This window comes from Thalassophryne amazonica, chromosome 7, assembly GCF_902500255.1.
Source record: "Thalassophryne amazonica chromosome 7, fThaAma1.1, whole genome shotgun sequence".
In the NCBI taxonomy this organism is placed as follows: domain Eukaryota; kingdom Metazoa; phylum Chordata; class Actinopteri; order Batrachoidiformes; family Batrachoididae; genus Thalassophryne; species Thalassophryne amazonica.
The window spans coordinates 118,923,813-118,950,194 of record NC_047109.1 but is presented as its reverse complement, the minus strand read 5'-3'; the positions used below and the strand labels follow the sequence as shown (position 1 = coordinate 118,950,194).

Sequence of the window (26,382 nt, the reverse complement as noted above, 5' to 3'; positions counted from 1 at the left end):
GTCGGTGCGGACCAAGGTAGCTTAGCCGCCGTTAGTTCCCCCCTGGCAGATCCCGAGCAGCCGGGAAAGCAGGCTGACTGGGTGACTGTGAGGAGGAAGCGTAGCCCTAAACAGAAGCCCCGTGTACACCGCCAACCCGTTCACATCTCTAACCGTTTTTCCCCACTCGACGACACACCCGCCGAGGATCAAACTCTGGTTATTGGCGACTCTGTTTTGAGAAATGTGAAGTTAGCGACACCAGCAACCATAGTCAATTGTCTTCCAGGGGCCAGAGCAGGCGACATTGAAGGAAATTTGAAACTGCTGGCTAAGGCTAAGCGTAAATTTGGTAAGATTGTAATTCACGTCGGCAGTAATGACACCCGGTTACGCCAATCGGAGGTCACTAAAATTAACATTAAATCGGTGTGTAACATTGCAAAAACAATGTCGGACTCTGTAGTTTTCTCTGGACCCCTCCCCAGTCGGACCGGGAGTGACATGTTTAGCCGCATGTTCTCCTTGAATTGCTGGCTGTCTGAGTGGTGTCCAAAAAATGAGGTGGGCTTCATAGATAATTGGCAAAGCTTCTGGGGAAAACCTGGTCTTGTTAGGAGAGACGGCATCCATCCCACTTTGGATGGAGCAGCTCTCATTTCTAGAAATCTGGCCAATTTTCTTAAATCCTCCAAACCGGACTATCCAGGGTTGGGACCAGGAAGCAGAGTTGTAGTCTTACACACCTCTCTGCAGCTTCTCTCCCCCTGCCATCCCCTCATTACCCCATCCCCGTAGAGACGGTGCCTGCTCCCAGACTACCAATAACCAGCAAAAATCTATTAAGCATAAAAATTCAAAAAGAAAAAATAATATAGCACCTTCAACTGCACCACAGACTAAAACAGTTAAATGTGGTCTATTAAACATTAGGTCTCTCTCTTCTAAGTCCCTGTTGGTAAATGATATAATAATTGATCAACATATTGATTTATTCTGCCTAACAGAAACCTGGTTACAGCAGGATGAATATGTTAGTTTAAATGAGTCAACACCCCCGAGTCACACTAACTGTCAGAATGCTCGTAGCACGGCCGGGGTGGAGGATTAGCAGCAATCTTCCATTCCATCTTATTAATTAATCCAAAACCCAGACAGAGCTTTAATTCATTTGAAAGCTTGTCTCTTAGTCTTGTCCATCCAAATTGGAAGTCCCAAAACCAGTTTTATTTGTTATTATCTATCGTCCACCTGGTCGTTACTGTGAGTTTCTCTGTGAATTTTCAGACCTTTTGTCTGACTTAGTGCTTAGCTCAGATAAGATAATTATAGTGGGCGATTTTAACATCCACACAGATGCTGAGAATGACAGCCTCAACACTGCATTTAATCTATTATTAGACTCTATGGCTTTGCTCAAAAAGTAAATGAGTCCACCCACCACTTTAATCATATCTTAGATCTTGTTCTGACTTATGTATGGAAATAGAAGACTTAACAGTATTCCCTGAAAACTCCCTTCTGTCTGATCATTTCTTAATAACATTTACATTTACTCTGATGGACTACCCAGCAGTGGGGAATAAGTTTCATTACACTAGAAGTCTTTCAGAAAGCGCTGTAACTAGGTTTAAGGATATGATTCCTTCTTTATGTTCTCTAATGCCATATACCAACACAGTGCAGAGTAGCTACCTAAACTCTGTAAGTGAGATAGAGTATCTCGTCAATAGTTTTACATCCTCATTGAAGACAACTTTGGATGCTGTAGCTCCTCTGAAAAAGAGAGTTTTAAATCAGAAGTGTCTGACTCCGTGGTATAACTCACAAACTCGTAGCTTAAAGCAGATAACCCGTAAGTTGGAGAGGAAATGGAGTCTCACTAATTTAGAAGATCTTCACTTAGCCTGGAAAAAGAATCTGTTGCTCTATAAAAAAGCCCTCCGTAAAGCTAGGACATCTTTCTACTCATCACTAATTGAAGAAAATAAGAACAACCCCAGGTTTCTTTTCAGCACTGTAGCCAGGCTGACAAAGAGTCAGAGCTCTATTGAGCTGAGTATTCCATTAACTTTAACTAGTAATGACTTCATGACTTTCTTTGCTAACAAAATTTTAACTATTAGAGAAAAAATTACTCATAACCATCCCAAAGACATATCGTTATCTTTGGCTGCTTTCAGTGATGCCGGTATTTGGTTAGACTCTTTCTCTCCGATTGTTCTGTCTGAGTTATTCTCATTAGTTACTTCATCCAAACCATCAACATGTTTATTAGACCCCATTCCTACCAGGCTGCTCAAGGAAGCCCTACCATTATTTAATGCTTCGATCTTAAATATGATCAATCTATCTTTGTTAGTTGGCTATGTACCACAGGCTTTTAAGGTGGCAGTAATTAAACCATTACTTAAAAAGCCATCACTTGACCCAGCTATCTTAGCTAATTATAGGCCAATCTCCAACCTTCCTTTTCTCTCAAAAATTCTTGAAAGGGTAGTTGTAAACAGCTAACTGATCATCTGCAGAGGAATGGTCTATTTGAAGAGTTTCAGTCAGGTTTTAGAATTCATCATAGTACAGAAACAGCATTAGTGAAGGTTACAAATGATCTTCTTACGGCCTCGGACAGTGGACTCATCTCTGTGCTTGTTCTGTTAGACCTCAGTGCTGCTTTTGATACTGTTGACCATAAAATTTTATTACAGAGATTAGAGCATGCCATAGGTATTAAAGGCACTGCGCTGCGGTGGTTTGAATCATATTTGTCTAATAGATTACAATTTGTTCATGTAAATGGGGAATCTTCTTCACAGACTAAAGTTAATTATGGAGTTCCACAAGGTTCTGTGCTAGGACCAATTTTATTCACTTTATACATGCTTCCCTTAGGCAGTATTATTAGACGGTATTGCTTAAATTTTCATTGTTACGCAGATGATGCCCAGCTTTATCTATCCATGAAGCCAGAGGACACACACCAATTAGCTAAACTGCAGGATTGTCTTACAGACATAAAGACATGGATGACCTCTAATTTCCTGCTTTTAAACTCAGATAAAACTGAAGTTATTGTACTTGGCCCCACAAATCTTAGAAACATGGTGTCTAACCAGATCCTTACTCTGGATGGCATTACCCTGACCTCTAGTAATACTGTGAGAAATCTTGGAGTCATTTTTGATCAGGATATGTCATTCAAAGCGCATATTAAACAAATATGTAGGACTGCTTTTTTGCATTTACGCAATATCTCTAAAATCAGAAAGGTCTTGTCTCAGAGTGATGCTGAAAAACTAATTCATGCATTTATTTCCTCTAGGCTGGACTATTGTAATTCATTATTATCAGGTTGTCCTAAAAGTTCCCTAAAAAGCCTTCAGTTAATTCAAAATGCTGCAGCTAGAGTACTGACGGGGACTAGAAGGAGAGAGCATATCTCACCCATATTGGCCTCTCTTCATTGGCTTCCTGTTAATTCTAGAATAGAATTTAAATTCTTCTTCTTACTTATAAGGTTTTGAATAATCAGGTCCCATCTTATCTTAGGGACCTCGTAGTACCATATCACCCCAATAGAGCGCTTCGCTCTCAGACTGCAGGCTTACTTGTAGTTCCTAGGGTTTGTAAGAGTAGAATGGGAGGCAGAGCCTTCAGCTTTCAGGCTCCTCTCCTGTGGAACCAGCTCCCAATTCAGATCAGGGAGATAGACACCCTCTCTACTTTTAAGATTAGGCTTAAAACTTTCCTTTTTGCTAAAGCTTATAGTTAGGGCTGGATCAGGTGACCCTGAACCATCCCTTAGTTATGCTGCTATAGACGTAGACTGCTGGGGGGTTCCCATGATGCACTGTTTCTTTCTCTTTTTGCTCTGTATGCACCACTCTGCATTTAATCATTAGTGATCGATCTCTGCTCCCCTCCACAGCATGTCTTTTTCCTGGTTCTCTCCCTCAGCCCCAACCAGTCCCAGCAGAAGACTGCCCCTCCCTGAGCCTGGTTCTGCTGGAGGTTTCTTCCTGTTAAAAGGGAGTTTTTCCTTCCCACTGTAGCCAAGTGCTTGCTCACAGGGGGTCGTTTTGACCGTTGGGGTTTTACATAATTATTGTATGGCCTTGCCTTACAATATAAAGCGCCTTGGGGCAACTGTTTGTTGTGATTTGGCGCTATATAAAAAAATTGATTGATTGATTGATTGATATCAGAGGGACAGCTCAGGTGGGACGGTTTGGAGACAAAGTCAGAGAGGACAGAATGAAATGGTTTGGACATGTGCAGAGGAGGGACCCAGGGTATATAGGGAGAAGGATGCTGAGGATGGAGCCACCAGGCAGGAGGAGAAGGAGGAGGACAAAGAGGAGGTTTATAGATGTGCTGAGGGAGGACATGCAGGTGGTTGGTGAGATAGAGGAAGACACAGAGGACAGGGTGAGATGGAAAGGATTGATGTGCTGTGGTGCCCCCTAATGGGAGCAGCTGAAAGAAGATTTAGAACAGGTATACTGAGGAATTGGTTCAAGATGCATGGTTACTATTCTATGAGTCACATGACTTTTGAGTTAAACAGTTATCACTGTTGTGTGTTGGGGGGGGCGTGGCTGGATGTTTTGGTGTTCTTTTCTTTTCTTTGCTCTCCGGGTGGCATGGGGGCTGATTTGTCTGTGGGGAAGGTGCTGGCTGAGGAGTCTTCACCCTCATCAGCATCATGGAAAGCACCTGTGATCGGTGCTCACGTGCAGCCTGGACGACTTGCAGCTGGGGCGGATAATTGGATGGCGTTCTGCATTTGAGTCATGTGTGATTCGGGCAGAACTGCCGGGAGGTCGACCTTGTGATGTTCGTTTGTGAGACGCTGAGGACCGCGCCTGGGTTTGACACATCGAGCCCGTGAAGCAGGGAGGGGTGAGGACACATGCTGTCAGCACACACGAAAGGTAATTAAGTGTTTAGGTACTTGTTGATAGTAACTTGGTGTTTTGTTACACAGTATACTGGAATTGTAAAGAGAATTGCGCAGTTTGCTTCTCACTGCTGTGGCGTGAAGGATAAGTGATCCTCCACTTGTTGTGAGAAGCTGCTCATTTGCATAAAGTAAAAAAAAGGACACTGACTTGAGTGTGTTGCTGGCAGCGTGTGTTTATTGGAAGATATAGTTGTATCTGTTGACTTACCTCACCGTCTCTTTGCTTCACAGAGAATCAGTTTGTCGTGTCCACCTGGGGGGTGTTTGGCGGTGGTAGGAAGTCCAGGAGCACCGGCTTTAATCCTTGCGGGCGCTGGAGAGCGAGCCGCGGATCACTCCACCAGAGGGACGTTGTTTTTTATGTTTTTACACTTTTAAACACAGGTGTATAATAAATAGTTTTTGTTTGGAACCGCTTTCTGGTTATTTTTAGTGCTGGGTCCTGTCTGACGCAGGTTCGCTCCTCAATCCGCGTCGACACATAACAATCACCTTCACTTTGACCACTGAAGGTATTCCAAGGAGAAACAGATTGGGGCCAATATGAATTATACATGGAGGAAGGGCTGTGTGTGTGTCAAGGACAAAGTGGTTCAATTTCAGACCGCACTGATCAGATTTGAAGGGAACACAGAACCATATGTTACATGTATCAATGAATCACAAAGACACTGTGTCAATCATGTAAGGTGTGAATTTTGTGCTCCAACAGTTTCTCTTCTTGTTTTTTTTATTTGTATTTGACTCATTACACTCACAACATGATTCATCTCTGTTTTAACTAAACTTTGAGAACTTGATGTTTTATAGTTGGATGTTATCTGTAGTTCAACTGTTGGTCTCAAATTTCCCCATCAAAGCTGAGAGGGGTTTGGTTCTAGTCCTCCACTACATTTTGGAACTGCTGTTCTGCACCTTCACCTCTTTGTCAGGCAACTTAAAGCAGCAACGTATGATGAGAAGCTTTCATTTTTCAGACAGAAATACAGACAAAAGACAAAACTGTGAACTTTGAAAAGAAAAAATCAAATGTGCAAGTTGTTGGGAATGAGTTTGAACTGAAAAGATTTAGGATTTTGAATAGATGTGTGCAAAATGTAATTGAGATTTTCATAATGTTTTCATAATGTTGACCCAAAAAACCCCAAAACAAAACAAAAAAACAAACAAATGACTGTTTCTAGTGAGTGATGGAATGTGACTGTTGCGTTTTGTTCTCTCACAACTGTCACTGTGATTGGGGCTTTTATAAGAAGTGTAATTCCAGCACTCATGGTGGCATCTGGAAAAGTCCCACTAAATATTTCCAATTTGTCTTGTTATCAAAAACATGTAAGGAAAAGGAGGAGGAGAAGAGGGAGGCCAAACAGGAGGTTTATGGAGGTGCTGAGGGAGGACATGCTGGTGGTTGGTGAGACAGAGGAAGATACACAGGACAGGATGAGATGGAAACCATTGATCTGCTATAACGGGAGCAGCTGAAGGAATAAGATTAAAAAACAACAAATGTCATTTCTTATAACGTTTAACAAGCTCTCTGCCTATTTCTGTCCACACGTACTGTGTCATGTATTTTAGAAGGTTATGTGACTCTGGTTAAACTATATATTGGATAGTAGGCAAACTCATGAGCCTTTAATATTCATGAACTGTAACTACATTTTCATCAAGAAATCTAACAAACTATAAGAAAAGACAGACGTTCCTTGAATAAATAGCAACATTTGGTGAATAGCGCCCTCACCTGGTGGTACTGTGAGGTGGGATCCAGCAGGCAGTAGTGGATGATGGCCGTCATGCCCTCTAACAATGTGAGAATCAGATCAGGAGGAATGCAGAGGGCCAACCACTGGGGTCTAACAGAAAAAAGAAAAGTTTGTAATTAATTCCTTCCGTATGTTAAGAGGGGCAATCAAAAACATATCATATACAGATATGAAATACCAATGATATCGCATCAGTGAGACAATGCATCTGATGGCAAAGAGTGCCACCTTGTGACTGGACACAAGGCAGTACAACACATATGTTGTACTGCCTTGTGACTGATGATAATGTAGTTGATCATTATGACAAACGTGCAGTCATACCTGGTATCAGTTATTCCAATCTCATAGCAATACTGCTGAAGAAGATTGTCCAGATTCCTGCACAGCTGCAGAGTTACTGAGGCCACCACCCTCCTCAAAACCTTCCCCATGTAGGGCAGGGTGAGCGTGATGAGGCCGATCCACTGAGGATGCATCTTACATGCGTGGTGCTGATGCAGCGCCCTGATGACTGCACAAAGGAACATCCCCTGTGCCGTGATCGGCTGTCCGTGGAGGTACCGCAGTGATGTCATTGGCTGTTGAGGGTTGACATGTTCCACTTCCCCACCCAGGAGTTCAAACCCTGACCCAGCACCTCCTCCTGTACCACCTGCACCACCACCTGCTCCTCCTCCCGCTGGTCCTCCTTCCCCTCCTTCATCAGCAGGCACCAGGACTCTATGCTCAAGCACAACTAGACTTTGCAGAAGTCGTAGTAGTTGGGACTGAACTGCACTACAGCCGTCTATCTGATCCTCTGAGAGGTTGATAACACTGTCCTCTGACAGGCCCTCCTCCACTGTGGCCACACTGACCCCTGCCACTCGTTGCTCGTGCCATTTCTGGGCACTGAATATGGAGGAAAGCAGGCAGTGGAGAACCACCTTCTGAACTTTGCACTTGGAGAGAATGTCACTGATAAAACTGGGAAATCCCTTAGCCGAGCCGCCTGTGACTTTGGATAGTTCACTGAAGAGCAGAGTTAAGACCTCCACGCTGGTCAGCTGCATGGCCCGGTTCCCAGCCAGATCCTGAGGGCTTGTTGCCACATGGGCGGAATAATAACTTCTCAAGAAGTACAGACAAAGGGATATTATGATCTCCAAGTACATGGCACTGCGGAATGTGTGGGAGTGGGAGTCCTGGGGAATCGGACAGTAGAAATCTTTACCCATTACAGAGACCCTGTGACGGGCGAGAAGGTTTGGAGTAAAGACAACTGTGGAGTGTAGGTGTTGTTGATGCTGGTGGTAGAGATAGCCGTTACAAACACTGAGGGTGAAGATCTTAGCATGGCTGCGATGGCTGACAGGGGCATGAAGGGCCCGAATGAGTCATACAGCTGGAGGTAGAGCAGGACATGCTGGTAGAGGGGATGGACGTTAAAACGAGATGGGGAAGAGGTTGATCTACATCCCTCTGTGGCTCCAACAGTACCAGGAACCCCACTAGGTGAGCCAATGTCACTTTCAATCTCTGATACTTCACCTTCACCACAACTGTACCAGTTCTCCAGATCCAGACTGTCCCCAAAGAAAATACTGGGTGGCTTCAGATTGTCAGCTTGATTTGCTGTCTTTCTATGCCTCTCCTCCTCTTTCCTCATGGCTTTCGTGACTTTGGGCTTTGCCCCTGGAGATTTGTCTACCAGCCTCTCCAGGATCTTACCTTTGAGGCTGAGCTGTGTGCTGCTGTGGCTGCGTTTACGGGCATGAGGGTCATCGACTCGTAAGTAATGGTCTGGGGTGGCTGGGTCCGAGCTGTCCGGCAGGGTTACTATGGAAGGTGATGAACTGTGACGGGCCATGCCCTCTCTGTGATGCTCCTCAGCACCTGCGACAGACAGGAACTCCAATGTGCCTTCAGCCAGCATCTCTGGTAGTGTCTGGTGGCTAGAGCCATGAGGAGGATCAGACAACAGATGTGGGCCAGTGGATGTATCTGAAGAAGTGCTGTCTGTGTCCATTTGTGGGTGGTTTTCAGGTGGGGATGAGATTTCAGGAGCTTCCTCTTCTATTAAACTAAGAACTCTGTCTATCAGCTCTTTCATAACACAAGACACCTCCTCTTCACACATGTCATCTGAGGATTCAGGCTGCTGGTCTGAACCAGTGGTTGTGCCATTGACACCTTCAGGCTCCTCAAAGCTCCCATTTTCTGTCACAGATGAGTGGGAACCGCTGGATTCAGAGCTCTGAGGTTCCCCATGTTGGTTGATTGGTAGGTATTCACAGCCTAGCTGTAAGTTCTCACTACTGAGGCTCAGTAAAGACAGGCTGTCACTAAGCGGGTTAACGGTCAGACAGAATGGTTCCGTGTCACCCAATGCCACACCATGGAGTTGCTCTTGTTCCACCCTCTCCCCCTGAGTCTGCCTGAAGTCTAATTAAGAAGAAAGGGATACAGAAATTGTACATTCACAGGTGAAATGGTCTCACCAAAAGAAGAAAAATGTATTGACAAAGATTATAGTAAATAAATAGTATAAAGTGTAACTGCATTTCAAATGAAACTAGTTCAAGAGGTCATTTTATTTCTCTGCATCATTAGCCAATGCTTACTGTCTGAGAAGTCAGGACTCCTGGAACAGATGTGTTCTGATGGCTCCTGCTCAGGTGGGTCAGGAAAGACTTGGGCCCAGTGGCGCTGAGCCTGTACCCTCTGAATGGACACTCTGTGTGTTTTTGGGTGGAGCAACAGGAGAAGAAGAGGCTCCAGCACACGAGCAATATCGTGTCTCTGAAGGACCTGACACAACCACGCCCGACCAACGGCACTGGTACATGGATCCCAGTAACTTAGGCTATCTAGCATGATGAAAAGAGATCTGAGAAAAGAAGAAAGGAGAGTGACGTGTAAGAGACAAAGGCAGAGAGACAGCAAAGTAAGGCACTTGTAAAAACCAGCTGCATTCATAACTGTACTAGTCAACCTACCTGTCAAATGTACGACTAAAAGGAGAAGACTTGGTGATGTTCAAATCTCGAGTCAAATGCCAGAGCACTGAGAACTTAACGTGAGCCTCCAGTTGAATTCCCTGAAACAACAGATCCCTCAGCATGGACTTCACAGGGAGAGCTTTGAAGATCTGCAGATGGCACTGACCTTGTCCCTGTGCATGAGCTGCTGGCTGATGACATCCTCACATATGCTGGAGGACGGCACCAGGTTGTGGAGCTGGTAAAATAGTTCCACACTACGCTGGTGGTGCTGCGGTGTTCCTTCACCCAACTGGTTCCACAAGATCGCAGCAACACTCTGGGGTAAAACATCGCCAATTAAACAAAATCATCTGGAATAATTCTAATTAAGTTTTACACTCACTGGCCACTTCATTGGATAAACTGCACTTGTACTGGACTGGATCCAATTTAAAATTTTAATTTAAAAAGGTATTGGAACATTTCTTGAGATTTCTGGTCCACATTGAGATGATATCATCATGTGGTTGTCACAATATTAAACCACCATCACCACCAGCCTGAACTGTCGATACTACAAGGCAGGATGGATCCATGTTTTCATGTTGTCTGTAGTCATTTCTGAGGGGCAAGGATCACTGGAGAAGTAGCAGCTTTCTGGCTGACCCTTCTATTTGAGCATCCCAGACTGATCTCCTCAAATACAGCATTATGTGAAACCAAGACAGGGCCTACACACCATGAAGTGGTGCCGCCGCCGAGTCCCTCACATGACTTAAGACTGTCCGCTATGGCTCCAAGCACCGGCCCAGGTTGTAGATCTAGGAGAGACAACTCTGCCAAAAAAAAAAAAAAAAAACCCCACCATGTAGACTGCTGCATAGATTGGATCCCTGGTCACTGAGGTTTCCTCACCACTGGACTCAGACCCTTTCCCTGTAAAGCACCATGTGTTTACTGTTGTGCACCACTACTCCCGCGTTAAAGAGTTCACATGCAAGGCGTCTGCTAAGCAATTAATTCTTTTGGACAGTCTTACTCGTTTCATGAGGGATTCCTGATGATGAGTAATTTCTGACTCCACCATCTCAATGTCATATTTTCCAATCATGTTGTCCAGTGGTGGTGAGCCCATGCCCAGTGTATGCTGGTTTCCTGCACTTGGCAGACAGGAATTGTACCTGATATGGTCTTCTGCCACTGCAGCCCATCTGCTTCAAGATACTACATGTTGTGTGTGTACAGACATGTTTTTCAGCAGATCTAAGTTCTATAAGTTCCATATCTAAGGTTTTGTTTGTTTGTTTTTTTATTATTGGTGCCCTTCTATCACGTTGAAACACTGTGGCCATTCTTCTCTGAGCTCTCACATCAACAAGGCATTTTCATCTATTAAACCACCCCTCAGTGGATGTTCCATGTTCCCCTTTTTCGTCCACTGGCTGACTGACTCCATTCATCCTACACTTGTCCTGCTAATTGCAGGGAACACTGAAACCAGCCAGGCTGGTACCAACAACCACGCCAGCATATTCAAAGTCACTTAAATTGCCTGTTTTCCATTCTGATACTTGGTTTGAACTTTGAAAGATCATCTTGACCATGTCTACTGTAGATGCTTCAACACAATGACTTTATGCCACATGTTCAGTTGATAAAATGTGGACTTTAACGAGAAGTCAAACAAGTATAGTTAATGAAGTGGGTGGTGTGAGTTTAAGATCCTGCCATTGGATCTACGATACCTTGAAGAAATCGGTTTTGTCAGCGATGTACTTTAGCATTCCTTGCGTGAGTGGTGGCCTGATAATAACAGCCACTCGACCCTGGCTGGGACTCGTGGACTGAGACGATTCAGTGCCGACATCCGATGCCACACAATCAGCCGTCACCATAGCAACAGACTGGGTGAGGCCCACCAGGTCCATGAGCAAGGAGATGGCCACGCCCTGCAGACTGAAGTTATTAGCCAGGCAGCAAGCATCCATCAGAGTTTGCAGCCACACTGGCAGACGCACCTGCTCAGTATCTGTATGGATGCAGAAAGGATATGTGATAAAGCATGCCAAAACTCCAAAACCAACAAAATCTTTTGAAGTGCTCATCGATGACCATTAAAGTTTTGTCCAAGTACTGCATCAGTGTGTACGTGTACTTTTTTCCCCAAGACTTACCAAACTGCTCTTCCTGTGTGGACGACGACTTGAGGTTGCCCTCTGCGATGTAGACTGGAAAACTGGAACATTCTAGAAAGAGCTGGCAGGCAGCAGTGAAAACGGCAACATACTCCCTTTGAACCAGTTCATGACTTAAAGATGATCCTGCCTGTTCCTGAAGTTCATTATGCTGAATGTCTTTTGAAATCGGAGGTACTGATCGCACCACCTCACCTTCGACACTGCCAACTGTGTCTACCTTCCCAGGGATAATATACAGGGGGATCAAGCGGGACAGAAAGTGCTGGAAGTGCTCGAGGCAGCACTGCATGACTGGCTTGTCCAGAGGCTTGGCCTGAGAGGAGCCTGAGAAGCGTCGGCCCGTTTTGAGTGCAGGATGTGGGTGGGGGGCTCGCTCCTTCTCCTCAAGGCCACCCGCCTGGTACTGAATGAAGTCTGTGAAGCCACTTTCAGCGGCGCGGCTGCTGGGAGGATTTTGCTCATCCTCAAACACCTCGCCGCTGCCAGGTGGCTCCAGAGTGGAAGGGGTGGCCTGCAGGAACACAAGGAGATAGCTGATCAATTTTGGGCTAGTGGAGATCGGCGAAAGTAAGAAACAAGAGTGGAAAAGATGGGCCAGAAAACAAGACATCAATCATACGTTGAATGGGGGGGGTCTGAAATGTAGCCACTACGTTACCACACAGTGTCCGTAAGAGTAGATTTTACACTAATCCTTCCAGGATGCTGCTGTGCCGGACCATTTGCATTTGCAGTGGCTCTGTGGGATAATGGTGAGGCTACAAATATATGGACTAGGGTTCAATTCCAGGTGTGTACTCCAGGCTACGTGTCCGTGTCCTTGGACAGGACTCTTGACCTGTATTGTCTGAGTCCACCCAGCTGTAAATCTGTACCAGACTTGGCTGAGGACATAATCTGCAATTTACTGATGTCATGTGTATAACACTGATAGACGAGTCACAGAGAGAGGTGATGGTTCTACTACAAACCGTAATTAAATAAATTAATTAGCCCAAAGAGGAAATAATATTATTCATTTTAAATCTGCAATTCATACATTTGTACACACACACACATGACTAAAACAGCTTTAACTCTGAGTTTTCAACCCTTCTGCTACAATGATTCTGCATGCTTAATCAGCACCACTGTCCAAAGCTGTTTGCGTCCACCTAAGGGACTTCAGCATGGACACTTTGCTGTAAACCAGACAAAACGCTTGCTGCACTTACACATTCTCAGAGTTCTTTGTAATCATCATCCCTTCGGATCCTTTTTCCCAGGATGCATTTCGGGTGTGGCACATGAGCCTGGACTCATATGGCGTGTTCGTTAGAGCGTTCTCTACGTGCCCCCTGAGGGTGGGGGGTGGAGGCATTTACAGCATTCACTGCATGTATGCAGGATCCTTTCCACGCCGATGGACACGGCTCACCCAGGAGGAAACGCACACTAGTCTACTCCTTTTCTTCCTTGCAGAGAACAAACTAAGTGGGCTCAGCTGTTGGTTATCCATCTTCTTTTTCTGCTCATTCTCTCTTCAGCTGCTCATGGACCCACTTCAATCCATCCATCCCTTATCGCCCTCTAGGACTGGGACTAACTGAACCTTTAATGACACATCGCCGAGCTCTTGACAACTTAAACGACCGGACTGCTGTGCAGGGACCAGGAAGACCAGGAAGGCTGACTATGTATTTGTTCTGAACAAGTCTTCAAACATCTCGTTGTGGGAGTGTGGGACAGTAAAGCCGGTCACGGGATCATCTCGCCAACTGTAGCACAGTGTGGGGAACTGGCCGGAGCCAAAACGTGATGGAAGGGGGCCCCATTCAGGGACCAGGGTGCCCCATCAGAGACTCAAATGAAGAGCTGCTAGGCATAACTTGTAAGGGGAAAAAGGGTCAAAGTGAGTTGTGTTAACAAAAGCATATTTAAAGGATCAGAGCCGGCAACAGATCATCTGAAAAATGAATGCGTTTCAAAGTCAGAGTCTGGCACAAGAGACGCAGTGACTTACGTTTACCATTTATGGGTAATCTGTATGTCAGCCTGACAAAAGTTATCTATTACTCTCAACCCTGAGTCTTTTGATGTACAGTAGTGTTCAGAATAATAGTAGTGCTATGTGACTAAAAAGATTAATCCAGGTTTTGAGTACATTTCTTATTGTTACATGGGAAACAAGGTACCAGTAGATTCTCACAAATCCAACAAGACCAAGCATTCATGATATGTACACTCTTAAGGCTATGAAACTGGGCTATTAGTAAAAAAAAGTAGAAAAGGGAGTGTTCACAATAATAGTAGCATCTGCTGTTGATGCTACAAACTCAAAACTATTATGTTCAAACTGCTTTTTTAGCAATCCTGTGAATCACTAAACTAGTATTTAGTTGTATAACCACAGTTTTTCATGATTTCTTCACATCTGCAAGGCATTAATTTTGTTGGTTTGGAACCAAGATTTTGCTGGTTTACTAGTGTGCTTGGGGTCATTGTCTTGTTGAAACACCCATTTCAAGGGCATGTCCTCTTCAGCATAAGGCAACATGACCTCTTCAAGTATTTTGACATATCCAAACTGATCCATGATACCTGGTATGCGATATATAGGCCCAACACCATAGTAGGAGAAACATGCCCATATCATGATGCTTGCACCACCATGCTTCACTGTGAACTGTGGCTTCAATTCAGAGTTTGGGGGTCGTCTCACAAACTGTCTGCGGCCCATGGACCCAAAAAGAACAATTTTACTCTCATCAGTCCACAAAATATTCCTCCATTTCTCTTTAGGCCAGTTGATGTGTTCTTTGGCAATTTGTAACCTCTTCTGCACATGTCTTTTATTTAACAGAGGGACTTTGCGGGGGATTCTTGCAAATAAATTAGCTTCACACAGTCGTCTTCTAACTGTCACAGCACTTACAGGTAACTCCAGACTGTCTTTGATCATCCTGGAGCTGATCAATGGGTGAGCCTTTGCCATTCTGGTTATTCTTCTATCCATTTTGATGGTTGTTTTCCGTTTTCTTCCACGTGTCTAGTTTTTTTGTCCATTTTAAAGTTTTGGAGATCATTGTAGATGAACAGCCTATAATTTCTTGCACCTGTGTATAAGTTTTCCCCTCTCCAATCAACTTTTTACTCAAACTACGCTGTTCTTCTGAACAATGTCTTGAACGTCCCATTTTCCTCAGGCTTTCAAAGAGAAAAGCATGTTCAACAGGTGCTGGCTTCATCCTTAAATAGGGGACACCTGATTCACACCTGTTTGTTCCACAAAAGTGACGAACTCACTGACTGAATGCCACCCTATTATTGTGAACACCCCCTTTTCTACTTTTTTTTTTTACTAATAGCCCAATTTCATAGCCTTAAGAGTGTGCATATCATGGATGCTTGGTCTTGTTGGATTTGTGAGAATCTACTGAATCTACTGGTACCTTGTTTCCCATGTAACAATAAGAAATATACTCAAAACCTGGATTAATCTTTTTAGTCACATAGCACTACTATTATTCTGAACACTACTGTACAACCTGAAAAACAAATACCCCAAAGTCAAATGTGATACTGTAGAAAATCAAACCTGTGGAACAGCTGGACATCCGTGTGTGACTTCTGAAAATAGCAATAAAACTCTTTTCCTCACCACTTTGTCCTCGCCGTCCCTGTTCTTATCCCTGACTGAAGCTGAGGAGGCAGTAGAGTTCAATAGGTTCTGGGCCAGAGGTCCCGGGGGCAGAGCCAGAGGGGACACCAACGGTGGCTGCACTTTGCTGAGGATCTTTGAGCAGAGACGAAGGCAGTGGGTGAGTTCCCTGAGACCCAGTGCCTGTAGGTGGCAGGTCAGAGCCGCAACCATACGCAGCAGCAACTGGGGAAGATGCTCTGTCTGGATCTCAATGTACGTCTCCTGGAAGGGTGCAGGAAAACCGTGAGTACTTTATTCTGCAACTACTGGACAACTGGACAGAAATAAACTTGTTCAAATATACTGTAAAGTTTGATACTTGAGCTTTTGTCTTCCGTATGACTGAAATTATACAGTTTGCCAAAATCTATTAAACATATTTCTGATTAAAAATTTTATATATAATAATAAAAATAAACACTTTTTAGTAAGAGATCAAATCTATCAGAGGCACTCTCTCAACATGAGGAACATATACGTAACTGTACATTATATTAAATACATTTAATGCAATAAAAATGGGAGGTCAAGACACTTCATCTGCATTGTTCCAGTCCACCCAGCCAGCCCTAACATCTGTCGGACTGGCATCCCGTCCTCAGGAAGTCGTAGAGTCTCATCTGCTTCATGCTATAGACTCTGGGTACCAACGGGCTTCCAGAAATATAACTGTCACAATTTTTGCTTTATTTAATTATTTACTGGTGCATTAAATAACTGTCTTTGGTGGAAACATCAAAACGGTTTTGTTATTTGTTTGTTTTATTTTTAATGGCATGTTCTTTGCAGTGGATAGTGGGATTTAGTGCTACCTGAATAATTATTTTGAAATAAAATATCTCAAACTCTTGTCCCTTACAGAGGACAAAAATGCATTTCTGGGCCTCAAGAGGACACAGATGGGTTTGATTGATGTCGCACATTTGTCTGTCACCATGAAACACATGAACACATTACATGAACACATTGGCATTATTTTTGCCGAGATGAAAACTTTTGTTTTTCAATTACATTACATGCATTTCATTTATATAGCGCCAAGTCACAACAAAGCTGCCTCAAGGCGCTTCACACAAGTAAGGTCTAACCTTACCAACTCCCAGAGCAAGAACACAGGCGACAGTGGTAAGGAAAAACTCCATCTGATGATATTAAGGAAGAATCCTCAAGCACACCAGACTCAAAGAGGTGACCCACTGCTTAGACCATTCTATCAGTTACAAGGTTTTTACAAACCTTTACAAAGGTGAAGAGACAGAAAACAGGAAATCAAAACAACATGGCCTAATAACTAAAGAATATGTATTTGATGAGAAGTCCATACAGGCGGTTATGCCACAGGCAGGGGTCATCCAGCAGTCCTCATGCCGTCACTGGGCCTGTTCCCACAGCAACATCCATTTCAAACGCAGACTGCAGTGTGCAGTCCGGCACCCTGTCTTCAGTAGCTGTCCCCCTATTCATACCTCAGACTGAGAGCGAAAGAGCAGAATCAGCTTCCTGGAAAAAATACACCAATCAACAGGAATGCAGAGAAAATACTATTTTACCGAATAAAGAGTAGAGAAAAATATTGGCAGTTAGAAATGTTTTTGCAGTTTGTTCACCTGATGGAGGGACTCTTGTGACATGGTTTACAATGCTATTCCGCTGGGCTTACACTGTGTGAGTTTTGGCCCTTTTTTAGCCGATTTTTCACTCGTGCAAGAATATTTTGGGATTGCGCCGAGTTTCAGCTTAATCACGTGTCCTGCATCGTGTAGTATACATGGAGTAACGAGCTGCATTTAACCTCTCACGGCCGCCTCCCGATCTGCAATCATACGGTCGGATGAAAATCAAACCTGTTTGATATTCTGGTCGGCCGTCGTGAGGGTTCTGCACTGTTGAAGCAGCACTACAAGCGTCTCTCGGACTGTGCATGTACAAACACCGGAGCATAAACAGTGATCATCTCTTTGGGAGAGCAGCTTCTGTTTCTTTTTTTCCCATTATTCTTCAACTCATTTAAAGTCTTGTATTTTTTTTTTTTAAACTTTGATGTCTCCCATCGAGAGTGTAAATAGCAATGTAAGAAATCAATCAATCAATCAATCAACTTTTTTCTTATATAGCGCCAAATCACAACAAACAGTTGCCCCAAGGCGCTCCACATTGCAAGGCAAGGCCATACAATAATTATGAAAAACCCCAACGGTCCAAACGACCCCCTATGAGCAAGCACTTGGCCACAGTGGGAAGGAAAAACTCCCTTTTAACAGGAAGAAACCTCCAGCAGAACCAGGCTCAGGGAGGGGCAGTCTTCTGCTGAGACTGGTTGGGGCTGAGGGAAAGAACCAGGAAAAAGAGATCGATCACTAATGATTAAATGCAGAGTGATGCATACGGAGCAAAAAGAGAAAGAAACAGTGCATCATGGGAACCCCCCCACAGTCTACGTCTAAAGCAACATAACTAAGGGATGGTCCAGGGTCACCCGATCCAGCCCTAACTATAAGCCTTAGCGAAAAGGAAAGTTTTAAGCCTAATCTTAAAAGTAGAGAGGGTATCTGTCTCCCTGATCTGAATTGGGAGCTGGTTCCACAGGAGAGGAGCCTGAAAGCTGAAGGCTCTGCCTCCCATTCTACTCTTACAAACCCTAGGAACTACAAGTAAGCCCGCAGTCTGAGAGCGAAGCGCTCTAATGGGGTAATATGGTACTACGAGGTCCCTAAGATAAGATGGGACCTGATTATTCAAAACCTTATAAGTAAGAAGAAGAATTTTAAATTCTATTCTAGCATTAACAGGAAGCCAATGAAGGGAGGCCAACACGGGTGAGATATGCTCTCTCCTGCTAGTCCCCGTCAGTACTCTAGCTGCAGCATTCTGAACCAACTGAAGGCTTCTTAGGGAACTTTTAGGACAACCTGATAATAATGAATTACAATAGTCCAGCCTAGAGGAAATAAATGCATGAATTAATTTTTCAGCATCACTCTGAGACAAGACCTTTCTGATTTTAGAGATATTGCGTAAATGCAAAAAGGCAGTCCTACATATTTGTTTAATATGCGCTTTGAATGACATATCCTGATCAAAAATAACTCCAAGATTTCTCACAGTATTACTAGAGATCAGGGAAATGCCATCCAGAGTAACGATCTGGTTAGACACCATGCTTCTAAGATTTGTGGGGCCAAGTACAATAACTTCAGTTTTATCTGAGTTTAAAAGCAGGAAATTAGAGGTCATCCATGTCTTTATGTCTGTAAGACAATCCTGCAGTTTAGCTAATTGGTGTGTATCCTCTGGCTTCATGGATAGATAAAGCTTGATACCCAGCTTTCTGCGTAACAATGAAAATTTAAGCAATACCGTCTAATAATACTGCCCAAGGGAAGCATGTATAAAGTGAATAAAATTGGTCCTAGCACAGAACCTTGTGGAACTCCATAATTAACTTTAGTCTGTGAAGAAGATTCCCCATTTACATGAACAAATTGTAATCTATTAGACAAATATGATTCAAACCACCGCAGCGCAGTGCCTTTAATACCTATGACATGTAAATGTAAATAAAGTTTGGAAAAAAAAGAAAAAAATGCTTCTGTTTACATTTAGCTTCTGGAAACATGAGTCCGACGTGTGGTTTTTTGAACGTACAATGTGAGCAGTCAGATCACATCAGAGCATCGGGCCGTATAGTGTGAGAACATAAATTGCGCACTCTGAACTTTTACAGCATGCAGATTGTTGTATAGTTTGAGCTGGAGCAGAGTACAATGACTGAAAATATCGTACAGTGCTGCCCAGCTTTAGGCATGGCTGGGACCCCCATCACCCCTTGGTGAGAGTAGCTTCAACAGACACATGCAACATGACCAGTACCCATTCATTTTCTTATCTTTTCACAGGCCTTATGTACCAGCCCTACAGCGCTACATTCTTGGGATGCAGGATTACTGTGTGTTTCAAAGGTTAAAAAGACGTCAGCTGCTCACAGAGCTTTTTGTTATCATGTCCTTGTTCTGTGGAACAGTCTGCCTGCTGAGATAAAACAGTCCAATTCCATGGATTCATTCAAGCCTAGATTAAAGGCTCATCCGTTTCCTCTCTCATATGACTGATGTGGGCTTGTACAGAGTTTCCCTCCATCTTAAATTTATGTTATGAGCAGAGCTGGACTCAGTCTCGCAGTATCTAAATTCTGAGATTGTTAGTGAAATGCAGCATCCTGTCCGTTTTCTGATGCTGTGAAATATTGCTTATGTGAGTTCCATTTTCCCTCTGATTGATTGCTGCCGTCTCTTGGGCCAACATGCAGCGGTTGAAGATACTGCGTGATCTAGGTTGCCGATATCTGTATGTGGGAGGAGGATCATTGCAGTGCCCATCTACTGCTCCCGTCTGATCATGTGGTATCTGGACCTGTGTCAGGGGAACAGTAGTCGTTGCCACTTGTAATGAACTTTAGGTCACGATGGCCACTGGCCCTTGTATTATCAGCTGGATGCATAGTTCTATCATCTCTGTTTTGCATGTCTCATAATTCTTTGTTGTACTTTATTTGATCTTTGTTATTGTTAGAATGGGGTAAGCAGTGTGTCACCCCCTGAAGCTGGTCTGCTTGAGGATTTTTCCCTAAGGAAAAAAAACAAAAAAAACACCAGAGGGAGTTTCTCCTAATCCCTGTTGCCTATGTGCTTGGGGGGTGGGGGGTGGGCTGAGACATTAGTCTTGTGAAGTGCCCTATGTTGTGTTTTGGTGCTATATAAATAAACTGAATTTTCTGAACTCAAGGCAATGTAACGTCTGATGGCTGGTTGCTGGAATAAAATAACCCAAGGCAGCACGCGCTGTCAGACAGCTGTATTTTTGTACCAATACAAAGTTTGGCTTTTTTTTCCCTCCCTCTTAGATTTTTGTAAGCGTTACAAACTTTTCTATATCGACAGACACAGAGCATCCAGAAAGCGTTCACAGTATTTCACTTTTTCCCACATTTTGTAACGGCCTTATTCCAACATGGAGTAAAATAATTTATTTCCCCAAAATATTCTAGTCACAACACCCCATAATGACAACATGAAAAAAAGTTTTGTTTTTGCAAATTTGTTAAAAATTAAAACCTGAGAAAGTATTCACAGCCTTTCCTCAATACTTTGTTGATGCACCTTTGGCAGCAATTCCAGCCTCAAGTCTTCTTGAATGATGTCACAAGCTTGGTGCACCTATCTTTGGACAGTTTGGTCCATTCCTCTTTGCAGCACCTCTCAAGCTCCATCAGGTTGGATGAGGAGCGTCGGTGCACAGGCATTTTCAGACCTCTCCAGAGATGTTCAGTCAGATTCAGGTCTGGGCTCTGGCTGGACCACTCAAGGACATTCACAGAGTTGTCCTGAAGCCACTCCTTTGATATCTTGGCTGTGTGTTTAGGGTCACTGTCCTGCTGAAAGATGAACCATTGCCCCAGTGTGAGGTCAAGAGCGCTCTGGAGCAGGTTTTCATCCAGGATGTCTCTGTACATTGCTGCATTCATCTTTCCTTCAATCCTGACTAGTCTCCCAGTTCCTGCTGCGGAAAAACATCCCTGCTGCCACCACCATGCTTCACTGTAGGGATGGTACCTGGTTTCCTCCAAACATGATGCCAAAGAGTTCAATCTTTGTCTCATCAGACCAGAGAATTTTGTTGTTCCTGGTCTGAGAGTCCTTCAGGTGCCTCAGTCTTTTTACTGCAGGTTTCAGTCTATGACTGTGACTACAATGACAGGCCCATCAACGCAGCCACAATATTTTTTTTTTAAGGGGGGCAATTCATATATCATCAGTCATTGGTAATTATATAACGGCTGAGTGGATCCTTGTCATTTGATTGGTGCTTTGTATGTCATGTAACATGGACTATTCATCCCATTTGTGTTGCATTGCATTTAGCTCCATATGTTTTGTACCACTGCACACTGCGACCACCACCCACTCACACCGTGCAAGTGCACACTAGTGAGGGTATGTTTAGCTAAACATGGCGCAGTTTGTTTTGCTGGTGGACGATGATTTGAAGGAACTAATCAACGGTGCTAATTCTTCGAACACAAAAAACCAAAGCCACTATGCCATAAGCTCTCTGGAGGCATGAAGAGCTGGACAAATTTCTGGCTTAATTTTTCTCTGGAGTGACGAAAGCAGACGGCAGTCTGTACACAAAGTCCGTGCATGAGCTCATGGACCACATCACCAGAATAACGTTTTGTATCTTTCACCTCATGAAATATTCATACCACTGAAGTCAAACATTCATGATTTGCATACCAGAGTGTAATTAGAATGTTCCTTTCAGAAAATGCACGAATAAATCAATTCATTTAGCTGCATTTGGTAATTGAACTACCTTCACTAAGTAATTGTTTCAGGTGTACCTTTACCATTAACACTTTTGTGCTGAACTGCACAGAATGCAGGATTGTTGGGTTACAATTAGTTCATTTACTCAACTCCTACAGTAGCGTGGGCAACCTCTCATAACAATGTGCTCCACTCAGTCAGTTTGCTTTTACCATGATCTAATACCAGGTAATCAGCTCTACAAACTCAGAGCAAGCACATACAGACTGACTTCCATCATACAAGATGCTGATGTGGCTGAAATCTTTCTTGTCAAACAGATCTCAATGTGGTCTGTCTGAGCCTTGTGCAGTCAGGCATGGGGTTCCTCAAGGTTCTGTTTTAGGTCCATTGCTTTTCTTTCTTTATCTTGCACCACTTGGCCAATTATTACGTTCTTTTGGTTTTATCTAAAAGGTTACTCTTTCTCTGGATGATTGTGTGGTTCACTGCAGTGGAAAAAAAAGAAAAATCTTGGGGGTTATATTTGACCAACCTGATGTGTTTGACAAACACATCAGGGAGGTGTCAGAGGCATCCTTCTTTCATCTTAGAAGGATTGTTAAGATTAGATCAATCCTGTGTGACAGGGATGTAGAAGTCCTCATTCATGCTTTTGTGACATCTTGCCTGGACGACTGTAATGTGCTTCTATCAGGACTCCCGAAGAAAAACTTTCGTGCCTTGCAGATCATTCAAAATGCTGCTGCTCGTATTCTGACAGGAGCAGGGAAATACACGCACATTACCCTGATGCTGGCCTCGCTCCACTGGCTTGCTTGTCACTTTCTTGCTGATTTTAAGGTGCTTTTATTAATTTAAAAAACTGTAAATGGACTTGCACCTTCTTATGTAAAGGATCTTAATTAAAAACTTATACACCTTCCCATAGCCTCTGTTCTCAGTGAGCAGGCCTTTTGGTTGTTCCAGAAGTCAAGAAAAACACTTTTGGTGAGCGAGCTTTTTCATTCTGGGCACCGAAGCTGTGGAATGATCTTCCTGTGAGCATTCGACTGGCAGGTTCTGTGGAGGTCTCTAAACCAAAGCTAATGATCCAACTGTTTATTCTTTGTTATGTTTGAGTCACTTTGATTTATTTCAAGTATTTTTTGGTTTGTAGCTTACTGTCTGTGTTTGTTTTTACTGCCTGTACAGCACTTTGACTGAAAGTGCTTTATAAATAATTATTATACCACTTACCATGACAGCAAAATTTGAGTTATAACAACCTTCAGGTAAAATACCCCCATATTTGTCAACTAACAAACTGTTTTATTCCTTTGGGATTTTAATATTTTGACTGTAGCAAAACATAATAAAAAAAAAGCATGAGCAAAATAATAAATAAAATTATTAAATAAAAAGGATTCATCCATAAAATAAATGACAAGACATATTTCTTAAAAAATATGTGGCCATTGTAAGAGCAAATAACTGCATGCATACTTAAAAAAAAAAAAAAAAAAAAATTAAAAGAATGCACATTCAGATTAAGCAGCGATTTCATTTTCACAAGGTCCACACCAAGCAGGCAGGGTTAGGGTTGTTTCATCCCAGTTCTTCACAAACACATTTTGAAACTGAGGCATGATGATTAGTTCATCTGGAATGATCACTCAAAGTGAAGGACGAAGACGGTTTTGAAATGGGATGTTGGCAGGATGTTGCAGAACATGTGACCGTAGCCTCAGTGAAGCAGGGTGAGGTGAAAAAGCAGGAAAGAGCAGTACTTTACCTGGCAGATTACCCTCATGCTTCTAGTAGGCTTCAGGGAGAAAGAGCAGAGAGTTTGAACAGACAGGAGCAAGCAGAGCATGGGCGAGACAACACCTCACACACGTCATACGGGCATCGTCTCTGTCGCGAGCGCGCGCACACACACACACCACGCACATCGTCTCTTGTCACACACACACTTCTCACATGCATCGTCTTTTTCGCGCACACACACACGCCCACACATCGTTTGTCGTGCACAGACACACATGCGCGCTCACACGTGCATCATTTGTCGCGCTCACACACGCACATCATTTCTATCACACACACCTCACACGTGCATCATTTCTGTCGTACACACACATTACACACTCTTCGTTTCTGTCGCACACACACTTCACATGTGTGTGGACACAAACACACACACAGAGGCCTGTTTGAAAGTGTGGAACGCACACATGCACCCACATGTCAAAGGAGGCCGTAAGATCCCAGAACTGGATAAGAAATCTGACAGTATGAACAGGAAACGTTCATGAACGGAAACTGAAGGACAGCAGGAAAAGCCAATAATAAGGAGGGAGACCAATAACAGGAGAGTTCACAAAGACGTGCTCAAAAACAGGCGACAGACAAAGAAAGAAAAAAGAACTACATGGAAGGATAAAAAAAAGAAACAAAAAAAGAGGAAGGAATAAAAAACTGGTAAAAAAAAATGGTAGAACGTGTAGACAGTAATATATAATGTTATAAAAATCAGCAAAATGATTACAGAAAGTCATACTGGAGCAGAAGGAAAGACAGCAAGAGGAAGACAGACCAAAGAAAGAAAGAACAAAGGAGACAAGGAAAACAAAAACAGTGAATCAAGAACGAAGAAAAGAAAAATGAAGACTAACAGAAGGAAGAAAAAGACAAACAAAAGATCACATAAAAAAGGAAGGAAAAAAAAACACACAAAAAGAATGAAGGAGAAAAAAGAAAGAGTGGGAGACTCACCAGGGAAACAATATCCAACAAGAAGTCAACCAGCTGGCAGAACTCCACCAATGAGAAGTCTGGAGGAACTAAACTCCCAGAATGCAGCAGGGCACCGGCATTGCTGTTTACTGCTCTCCTGCACAAGAAAATTAATTATTTCACACAAATTTGTTTAATAGTGACACAGACAGCAAATTTGACAAAAAGCCTCCTGAGACAATCTTTTAGAAATGCCCATGGGTCACTAAAATTTTCAAAACAGCAGCCATTTCCCAAGATGGCGGCCACGCTTGGATTGGTAATTCTGTTTGTGATAAATATGCAGAAACATTTCCAGCACTGAAAGTCCCAGCATCATATTGTACTTTTTTAACCACTTGTAATCCACATTTGGAAGTCAAGCCACTGCCCTCCAACATGTAGACTTGGGTTTGACCTGCTGTCACGGTAATTCAGCTGCATTACTGCAGACCAACCAGCTGTAAATGGGTACGAGCCTTGGTAACCTGTGATGGGCTGGTGTCCCACTCATCGGAAGTTGTAGAGATTCAAGCCATGATACACAGGGATAAGCATCAGCCTGATGGGCCTCAGGGTCTGTTTAAGACTTCACCATCCAACCTGGTCCACGTTATGGGAACCCCCCCACCCACCGTATTTAGTTATTTTTGGAAAATTTGAGTGGCCCATGGACTTTTTCTAAAAATTAATATGTAACTAGTATTTTTTTCCCCAATTTGTATCATTTGAAAGATTATTTCATATACTGTATTTTCCAGGGTATAAGTCATTTTTTTTTTTTTTTTACTAATCTAGAAATTCCTGCAACATATGCCACCACCCCCCACCAACATAAATAATATGTTTTACATCAGCTATTTAACAAAATAAGCTCCAATAATAAGAGAATAAATGCCAATAATAAAAAGCACAACAAAAATGCACTAAAATCCCAAATTAAAGGACACGTCGCATGTCATTTTACATCCCAGTTAGACTCGGACTCAGACTCACTTTTATCGTCACTCAACCCTTACAGGCACAACGAATTGCAGTTTCTCCAGCTCTTGGTGTAGTTAACTGGGACAAATTCTTTTTTTTTTTTTAACTTAACCTATTGTATAAACTCTTGCAATATAAACTTTTGCAATGTACCATATGTGCACCCCTGTGGCCATAGAATATATATACAAGGCACAGGGTCGACAGCAGCAGCAGCGTTAGAGTAATAAGAAGGTTACAATGTGCATGTAGTGCAATGTTCACAGTTTGGTGGTGGATGTTGAACTGTTCAACAGTCTGACAGCATTCGGGTAGAAGCTGTTTTTCAGTCTGGACGTTTTTGTCCGGATGCTGCACAGCTTCCTTCCAGAGAGAAGGGGTGTGAACAGACTGTGTGCAGGCTTTGTCTCTACATCTGGAGATGCAGATGTCCCCAATGGGTGGTAAGCTGCATCTGATGGTCCTGTGTGCAGACTTCACCACCCGCTGCAGCGCTTTCTTCTCCGCCACCGTGCAGCCACCATACCACACAGGGAGGCAGCAGGACAGGACACTCTACACTGCACAGCTGTAGAAGGCCCTGAGGACCTCGGTGTTCAATCCGGCACTTCCCAATTTCCTCAAAAAATAGAGACATTGGTGGGCTTTCTTGATGACAGCCGTGGTGTCGGTGTGCCAGGTGAGTGATGGAGAGGTGTGGACTCCAAGATACTTGATGGAGGAGACGATCTCCACCGCTGCTCCATTGATGTAGAGGGGGA

General features: G+C 43.4%; 1 protein-coding gene across 1 annotated transcript in view; it reads right to left on the bottom strand.

Annotated features, from left to right (window-relative positions):
- The window catches only part of dop1a (DOP1 leucine zipper like protein A), a 156,802-nt gene that overhangs the window by 74,250 nt on the left and 56,170 nt on the right, over window positions 1–26,382 (bottom strand). Inside the window, 11 exon segments of the mRNA XM_034175420.1 lie at window positions 6,687–6,798; window positions 7,033–7,960; window positions 7,963–9,135; window positions 9,315–9,580; window positions 9,690–9,790; window positions 9,859–10,011; window positions 11,420–11,703; window positions 11,849–12,383; window positions 15,513–15,776; window positions 23,655–23,684; window positions 24,638–24,755. Coding sequence (XP_034031311.1) covers window positions 6,687–6,798; window positions 7,033–7,960; window positions 7,963–9,135; window positions 9,315–9,580; window positions 9,690–9,790; window positions 9,859–10,011; window positions 11,420–11,703; window positions 11,849–12,383; window positions 15,513–15,776; window positions 23,655–23,684; window positions 24,638–24,755 — 3,964 coding nt within the window.